This window comes from Tasmannia lanceolata, unplaced genomic scaffold (assembly GCF_043159265.1).
Source record: "Tasmannia lanceolata isolate RefF3 unplaced genomic scaffold, GAP_Taslan_0.1 ptg000012l, whole genome shotgun sequence".
Lineage (NCBI taxonomy): Eukaryota > Viridiplantae > Streptophyta > Magnoliopsida > Canellales > Winteraceae > Tasmannia > Tasmannia lanceolata.
The window spans coordinates 55539162-55548580 of record NW_027518689.1 but is presented as its reverse complement, the minus strand read 5'-3'; the positions used below and the strand labels follow the sequence as shown (position 1 = coordinate 55548580).

The following is a 9419-nucleotide window of genomic DNA, read 5'->3' as shown; positions in this document are numbered from 1 at the left end:
CATCTGAGTTGTATGTACGACTCACCATACACAGCACATGGTTAGCATGTAGGAGGTCCGATCCCAGCTTAAATACCAAAAAAATGTTTAGCATGTAGGACCGTTTGGATACACAGATTTTAGAATCTTGGATTTCCTCAAAATCCTGGATGAGAGACTAGAGAAGGGGGGCGTCGGGCGCTTTCTGATTTCTCACCCTTCTTTCCATCAGCAAGAGAGTAGGAGATCATCCCATGTTTCCAAGTTTTAGAAATCTCATGATAGGGGAGATATTTCTAAGACCTGGATTTCTTACCTAAAATCCAGGATTCTAAAGAGAAGCGAAACGGATGGCATGCATGATTTTTGAGGAAATCCAAGATTCTAAAATCCACGTATCTCATCTGATCAAGAACATTAAGCACCAACAGCTGACAATTGTTAGCCATAGATTCACATAGGAGCACAAGTGACAAGAATTTGTACTGCGGGTCCCACATTTGCGGGCCTACTGGTGAAAACTTGGGTCAGGTCGGGTTGAGCTTTCGCTAAAAAATGAATTGGAATGAACCCTAAATAGAACCAATTTCATGGTAAAAGCTCAACTTGAATTCCCACCTGCAGACAAGCATATGCAATCTTCGCCGCTCATTGAGTCGTTCCCATCTTGATCAGGTCAGACCCAGAAAAACAGACAGATTGAACAATCCCAACGCTCCAAAATGAAGAATTGAGAGAGATGAAGAGGGTAAATTCCATTCAAACAAGTAGCAATGAGGTCCCAAATCTAATAATATGGGTAGCTACAAAAGAGACAGAAATATCTTAACACTAAAGGGAGACATGAATGGCAAGAGAGATGAACAGCATAAGTTACATCAAAAAATGTATCAATAAGGTCCCAGATCCAATAATATGATTAGCAATGGAAAGAGACTTGAACTATCTGAATTCTAAAGGGAGACATGTATCGCATTAAGTTCCATTTCAACAATTACCACTGTTTCTAAGACACTATCTTGCTCTCTTTTTTTCTTGTTCTTTTTTGAAAATTAAGACACTATCTCTCTCTTGATCCTAAATCTTAGGTATAAATAGCATAGCACTCAAAACGGCAGAAGGATAAGGAAAACATCCATTCCCTCTCATAAACAACATTGGATCACATCAGCTTTTAAAATAAACAGATAGATTTAGTGATGATAAAAAAGCTCATACCTCATTCTTGAACAGTCTCAATCAAGCAACTCTGACATAAGCGTCTTCTTAAACGCGTCAACTTGTGCCAGCTGTGCCGCCACCGCCTTGTTTGGGAAAAGATTATCCGCTTTCATCCTCTCCTTAAACCCATAAGCTGGAGTTTTGGCCGTAATATAAACCTGAAGGAGTATCTGGTACTGCTGCAACCTATTCACATACCCAGACTGTCTCAGCCTGTGAAAAATCTTTTCGGCATTATGGACATCACCCCTTCTAGCATACTTATCCAAGATAGCCAAGTAGGAGCTATATAAGGGCTTCTTGTGGCTCTGTTGGGTCGCCTTCTGCAAAATCGAGTCCGCTTTCTCCACTTCACCAGCACCCACATAGAGCTTCACCAGTGCATCCCAAGTGTACGGGCCTATCACGCAATTATTATCCGACATTAGCTTTGCCAAATCTTTTCCCTTGGCCAGCATTTTATGATTAGCATAAACCCTAAGAAGGGCAGTGTAACATTTCGTAGAGAGCTTATTCCATGATTTTTGCATCTTCTGAAAGACTGCCTCCGCATCTTCTACACACCCGAGCTTACCCCAAGCTTCAATGGCAGCTAAACACTCGTCCAATCGGGGTTTGGCCGCACACACCTTCCAAACCCTAAGCACCTCATCGGGTTTGCCAAGAGCTGCATATAGAGGAAGCAAAGCCTTGCAAGCACCGCGATTATCCTTTAGGTCACCCACCATCATATCCTTCAACATCGCCTCTGCCTTCTCTTTGAATCCCGCAAAGATGTAGTGCTTTGCCACCATTGCTTGGATCGAAAAGTCCGGCTCGACACCTTCAGCCTTCATGGTCTCAATAATCTGTTCCATTCCTAATATATCATTTGAACGGCCTTTGGCATCGACTAAAAGCCTGTAGGTGAACAGATTTGGCTTGACATTATCCTTCTCCATCATCAATAGAACATCCGCTATTTTCCTCTTATCAGTCCTCTTATAGAGCAAAAGCAACTGGTTGCAAGAAAATGGGGTCAATGGGAAACCCATGTCCCTCATCTTGTTAAACACTTCTTCCACTTTTTGGATATTGACAACCACCGTACAGTTAGCCAAGAAAGTCCTGTATAATACTTCCCCTCGGAAGGATTCTGGAATTTTTTCGATATACTTTTCAGCCCTTCTAAGACCATAAACCTTAGCAATCAAATCCAGGCGAGATGCATAATCTCGCTCGGTGAAATCGAGGTGTTTGTTTGCTTCTAACCACTCAAAAAGCTGCAAAACAATACCAAAATAAAATCAATACAGAAAATTAAGGAGAATGCAAGTCCCGAATATAGAGAAGAGAACAGACTGACACCATGTATGCTATCAGCCTCAGTTAAAAGATTTTCCCAAACAAAAATAGATTTGGCAATTCACAACAATGTCTATTTACTGCAATAATTTTTGCAAAGTGAGCATGTCTATACTTCAAGTACTAATAGTTTTGATGTCTCAAAATGTGCAATTGGCTTAATAATTTCCCTCACTAGAATGTCATATCTAAATCATTTAGAAACAATCTGACTCATTCAAGTCATGGAGTCAAGTTGCTTTAATCATGATTTTTGCCTTCACAAGGTCTGAGACCCGAGTATCCTAACCTTGCTTAATGTCAGCCATTTTCAATTTCCATGCTACCTTAACTGGGCCGAGGAATTAAAGGCACTTCTTACTTCTTGTGGACTGATAGACATAATATATAATTATACGTTGATAATTGGAACCTACATACACAGCGATATTTCAGAGAGGATGGTCAGCTAATTAATTATGCATATAATTATACGTTGATAATTGGGAGCAATATAGTAATATACACAGCGATATTTCAGAAATGATGGTCAGTTAACTAGTTATGCATATAATTATACATTCATAATTGGAAGCTATAAACACAGCAATATTTCAGTAAAGATGGTCAGTTAATTAGTTACGATCTGTTTCCTCATATATCTCTACATTAAAAATGTATTAATTTAGTCCATTTTGTTAGGTACTATAGATTTTCTTTGAACGTGCATGACCTTTGGAACTCGTGTATGCTGCCCAATGCTTTAAAATATCAGACAAGACCACGACAGCTCAGGCAGGTACAACCATGACGGAGCTCTGTTTTTGTTTTGTCTGATCATTCCACCTCTATTTTGATTCTAATAAGTAATTTATTAATGAACAACAACATAAAAAAATATAATGCCTGAGAGGAACTGACAAAATACAGGTCAAGACAATTTCAGACATTCTTTACAAAGACCAAAACCGGGTACCAACGTATCCATTTTTAACAATTTATATCTTGTTTCAAAGATCTCTTCAGGTCCTACAATCATTATTTCAATATATTTTTCATGATTCAGTCATTTTAGGCCTCAAAAAGTACCCTAAAAACTAACGACTCACGTGCAACCCCTTCCTCGGCCAGCAAATCCACCACCTCACTGGCTTCTCTCCACAAAAGCGCTGAAATGTAATCTACCAAAGAGAACAAAGGTCCAGAATCTCCTTAGAAGTGTTGTCAAGTCTCAAAGGAAAGTTTAGGCCATGAAAGGTGCACCTATTCTCATTCCGTGAATCACCTTCAACGAACAATGGATTATGTTAGAATAAGCTTATGTAGCCTAAGGGCATTATAGTCTTTTCATAATAAATATATATGTGTGTTAGGGCAAGGAGGCTAACACACAATATTTCATTCTCAAATCTCTCTATTAACATGGTATCAAAGCCCTAGGGTTTCTCGATGCCCTAGGGACCTCCATTGAAGACCTCTTGTCTTCCTCCATTGAAGCTCATGCCCATGCCGATGCCCATGCCCTAACTTCTTCTTCCATTGAAGCCCATACCCTAACTTCTTCTTCTTCTTCTTCTTCTTCTTCTTCTTCTTTCTCTTTCTTCCTCCATCTTCAGTGGTTTCCCCCCCTGCGCGCGCCCCTTGGGAAACCCAACTTTCCCTGTTTGCCCCCCCTGAAAAACCCAACTCTCCACTGGTTGCCCCCCCTGCGCGCCCCCCCTGGAAAACCCTGCTCTTCCCTGTTTGCCCCCCCTGCGCGTTCTCCCTTCTTCTTTTGTAACATCTTCCCCATCTTCTTTGACCTATAAGGATAGTGTTCTTCTCTTCTAGCCGTCGGGTGTTCATGCCCTAAATCTTCCTGTTACATTTCTCACCTTCTTTGTCGCGGCTCCGCTTTGTTACATTTTTCTTTGCTTCCTACTTGATAACTTAAGCTTTGTCTCTATGTTTCGTTGTAGTTCCATAAGTATGCGGCTTCGTGCTTGTTTTTTCGGGGTCCTTCCGGCGGATGTTTGTGGTTTTTCCTTCTGATTGTTTATTTTTCGTGGTGATTTGCTTGCCTATATTTGGCTGCACTTTTCTGTGGGTGTCTGTGATTGTTGTGGTGTGTCTTGTCTGGTCTGCTTCACCCACATCCCATTTGAGTTTTGGTGTTTATTATGGCCTTGCCATTAGCTTCTTCCTCCGGTTCATTTCCGGTGTCGGTAACCTCTATGACATCCATTAAATTGGATGGTGCTAATTACCCTGCCTGGAGTCGTTCTCTATTTGCGAGGTCAGGGCATGTTACGTTTCATCACGACGGATCATCCGGCTCCGAAAGATGTTGGGTATGATAAGTGGAGTCAGGAGGATGCCCAGCTTCAGTCTCTTCTCTGTCAGAGTATGGAACCAAAGATTGCGAGCCACATGCTATTTCTGGATACATCACGAGCGGTCTGATTGCGTGCTGAGACACTCTATTCCGGCAGTAACAATCTCACGCGGATTACTGATGTTTACAGTGACTTCTTTCGTATCTTGCGTGGAGATAAGACTGTCGCTGAGTACTATTCGGATTTTGTTGGTCTTTGTGAGCAGATTGATATTTATCATCGCCCATCCACCGACCTTAAGGTCTTGGCTCAACATAAGAATGAGCTCCGTATTACTTGGTTTTTGGATGGTTTAGGGCCTGAGTTTGTCCCTCTTCGGCAGCAGATCCTTGGGTTAGGCACGCTCCCATCTTTGGATGGGATCTTTTCTCGTGTTCAACGCGCTCAACGTCTCGATCCGGCTATCTCTGTTGCTGGTGACCAGTTCGCCTTTGCTGCCTAGTCTGGTTCCTTTTGGGGCACTCGTGCTAGGGATCGTGGTCGCAGTCGTCGCGAACAGGGCCGTGGCTTTGGCCGAGATTCAGGGGGAGGTCGTACTTATGGGGGTCGTGGCTCACGTTATTGTAGTCATTGTGACATGGAGGGTCACACTATTGATTTCTGTTACGATCTCCATCCCGAGCTGCGTCCCGCTCGAGCCGCCCACTTCGCTTCTGAGACACCTGCTGCACCTACTCCTGCTCCCTCAGACACCATGCTCGTCTCTCGGACTGAGTATGAGTCACTTTTGCGCCTACAGGAGAAAGGGAAACAACCGGCTGCTCAACTTGCAACAGAAGGTAGCAACCCATCTTACTCCCTTAGCCACTCCGCTTCCTGGCTTATTGATTATGGTGCCTCTCATTATATGACCGTTAACAGTACACTTCTTAGTTCCTTTACTTCGTGTGCTCATACTAAGATGGTCACCTTGGCCAATGGGACTCGATGTCCTATTTCAGGCACTGGGACTGTTACAGCCATATCCCACTTATCCTTATCATCTGTACTCTGTGTTCCTACTTTTCCTTGCAATCTTCTTTCTGTTAGTCAGCTTACTAATCGCCTTAATTGTTCAGTAACATTCTTTCCGTCTTATTATGTTTTTCAGGACCTTGCGACTGGGAAGACGATTGGCTCTGGGCATGAGACAGATGGCCTATACTACCTGGATGATGCTATCACTCTCATGGCGTTTAGTACTCAGTAGATTCCTTTATGTGGCACTGCCGGCTCGGTCATCCTTCTTCTGAACGTCTGCAGCGTTCTTCAGTTGTTTCTGGTGTTATTAGTCCTTTTCATTGTGAGTCCTGTCAGTATGGAAAACACCATCGTGTTTCCTACCTGTCTCGTTCTGTTAGTCGTGTCAGTAGTCCTTTTGAGTTAGTGCATTCTGATGTTTAGGGTCCATGTCGTACTCCTATGTTTGGTGGGAAGTACTTTGCTATTTTTGTTGATGATTTTTCCAGGATGACCTGGCTTTATATAATAAAGGATCGTTCTGAGGTGTTTTCTACATTTTGTTTATTTTATGCTGAAATTACAAATCAATACTCATATTCCCTTAAATGTTTACGTACTGATAATGCCCGTGAGTATTTTTCTGATCGGCACGGTTTTCAGGAGTTTCTTTCTAGTGTGGAACTATTCATCAGTCGTCTTGTGCCCACACAACAGAATGGTGTTGCCGAGCGGAAAATACGGTATCTTGTAGATATAGCTCGCACCATTCTGTATCAGATGCATGTTCCCAAATCTTTTTGGGCTGACACTATGCTTACAGCCTGCTTTCTTGCTAATCGTCTACTATCTTCAGTTCTTAACAATCGGTCTCCTTTTTCGGTGTTACACCCTTCTAGGGATCCGTTTCCATTACCTCCCAATGTGTTTGGGTGTGTTTGCTTTGTTCAGGATCTCACCCCAGGACTTGATAAATTGGCCCCAAGGGCAATCAAGTGTGTTTTCCTGGGTTATTCACGAACCCAGAAGGGTTATCGATGCTACAGTCCTCAGCTTCGCCCCAAATTTATCAGTGCTGATGTCTCCTTTTTTTAGGATACTCCCTACTTTCCTGCTTCCTCTTCTTTACCGGTATCTCCTCCTCCGTTGCCATTGCTGGTTCCGGTTCCCAGTTTGCCACCGAATCCAGTTCAGCGTCCCTTCCAGGTATATACTCGCAAGCGTTTTACTACTTTAGTTGAGCCTTCATGCCCTGCCATCTCTTCTCAGCAAGCGGGTCCTTTACCCTCATCCTCTGATGATGCTACTCAGGTTGATGAATCTCTTGATGCCCCCATTGCGAGCCGTACTCGTTCTCGTACCACTCATCACCCTATTTCTGATGCGGTAAGTTAAGCTCGGTTATCTCCTTCGTATACCGCATTTATATCATCTTTGTCATTGGTTTCTATTCCTCGCTCTGCTCAAGAGGCTATCCTTGATTCGGGATGGCGAGCAGCTATGGAGACTGAGATGGATGCTTTGGCCAAAAACCAGACATGGCAGTTGGCTTCCCTTCCTCCTGGTGCTTAGGTAGTCGGATGTAAGTGGGTACCTGATGGCTCTGTTGAGAGGTTAAAAGCCCGTCTTGTTGCCAAGGGCTTTACTCAGACTTATGGGATTGATTATGTTGAGACATTCTCTCCAGTGGCAAAGATTCCATCCATCCGTGTATTGATTTCTTTGGCCGTGAATCAATCTTGGCCACTATATCAGTTGGATATCAAAAATGCGTTCCTCCATGGTGATTTTCAGGAGGTGTATATGGAGCAACCACCAGGGTTTGTTGCTCAGGGGGAGTTGCAGCATACCGTCTGTAAGCTTAGAAAGGCGATTTATGGTCTTAAACAGTCTCCCCATGCTTGGTTTGGGAGATTCAGTGAGGCCATCCTACGATTTGGTATGAAACAATGTGCTGTAGACCATTCTGTGTTCAGCTGTCAAAGCAAGGATGGTTTGATTCTCCTGGTTGTATATGTTGATGATATTGTTATTACAGGGAATGACAAAGCAGGAATACAACGCCTCAAAGATTTCCTTCTGAATGAATTCAGCACAAAAGACCTTGGTGTTCTGAGATACTTCTTAGGCATTGAAGTGGCACATTCACAAAGGGGGCTATCTTTGTCCCAAAAGAAGTATGCTCTTGATATTTTGGAAGAAACAGGTCTTCTGGGGGCAAAACCTGCACAGACTCCTATGAATCCGAATGTCAAGCTTTCACCTGATCAGGGGGAGCCACTAGAAGATCCTGGTCGATACAGACGGTTAGTAGGACGGTTGATCTATCTCACAGTCACTCGTCCGGACATTGCATATGCTGTTGGAGTGGTTAGCCAGTATATGAGTGCGCCTCGGACATCACATTGGTCAGCTGTGATTCAGATAGTGAAGTATCTGAAGAAAGCTCCCAGGAAAGGCCTTCTCTTCAGGAAGCATAATCATTTGAGGATTGAGGGATACTCTGATGCAGACTGGGACGGATCTCCTGCTGACCGGCGATCTACTAATGGCTATTGTACCTTCATAGGTGGAAATCTAGTATCTTGGAAGAGTAAGAAGCAGGACGTTGTGTCACGATCCAGTGCAGAAGCAGAATACAGGGCCATGGCTTACACAAGCTGTGAATTAATTTGGCTACGGTCGTTTATGTCAGAGATTGGATTCTCATACTCCTCACCTGCATCCCTCTACTGTGACAACAAGTCAGCCATTCACATAGATATGAATCCGATATTTCACAAACGAACTAAGCATATAGAAGTGGATTGTCACTTTATTCGTCACAGGATTCAGACAGGCCAAATTCAAACCGAGTTCACTAGAACGAATGATCAGATTGCAGACATGCTTACCAAGCCGTTGAATGGAGTTCGATTGAGTGATTTTATGTAACAAGCTGGGCATGTATGACATTCATACTCCAGCTTGAGGGGGAGTGTTAGAATAAGCTTATGTAGCCTAAGGGCATTATAGTCTTTTCATATTCTTTTCATAATAAATATATATGTGTGTGTTAGGGCAAGGAGGCTAACACACAATATTTCATTTTCAAATCTCTCTGTTAACAGATTACTACTCTACGGACAAGCCTGACTTCAAGCCTTGAAGTGGAGGAAGCGAAGAATTTTTACTTCAGGCGATTCTATAGGAAATGTTAATACCTTATAATGAATGACAGATTAGATGCTAATAACAGGTTGAGATTAATGTCCAGTAGAGGAAAATATAAATGGCGCAAAATGAGCTCCATCTAGAAATGCACCTCAAACATCGTAACGATGGAGTACTGAAGGCATTCATCCAGCTGGAAGGGAAGACAACAGTAGTAAAAGTGGGTTTTAGACTATGATTTAGCCGACACTTTGAATTTATTGCTGACACACGCGTCCAGCCATGTCCGACACGACATGCGTGTCCACCTGTGTCGACACTCCTTTGGACACTTTTCAATGTACTGCTATAAGTTTTAGACTTTAATGTGGAGTGCGGACATGTTTTTGTGCCGTGTCATGTGTGACGTTTTGTTTTATTATTGCAAAT

At 42.9% G+C, this 9419-nt stretch overlaps 1 protein-coding gene across 1 annotated transcript in view; it reads right to left on the bottom strand.

Annotated features, from left to right (window-relative positions):
* Window positions 1-714: 714 nt before the first annotated feature.
* The window catches only part of LOC143888462 (pentatricopeptide repeat-containing protein At1g80270, mitochondrial-like), a 48587-nt gene continuing 39882 nt past the window's right edge, over window positions 715-9419 (bottom strand). The window contains exon 3 of the mRNA XM_077392914.1: window positions 715-2462. Coding sequence (XP_077249029.1) covers window positions 1215-2462 — 1248 coding nt within the window. The 3' untranslated portion in view covers window positions 715-1214. The remainder of the gene's footprint in view (window positions 2463-9419) is intronic.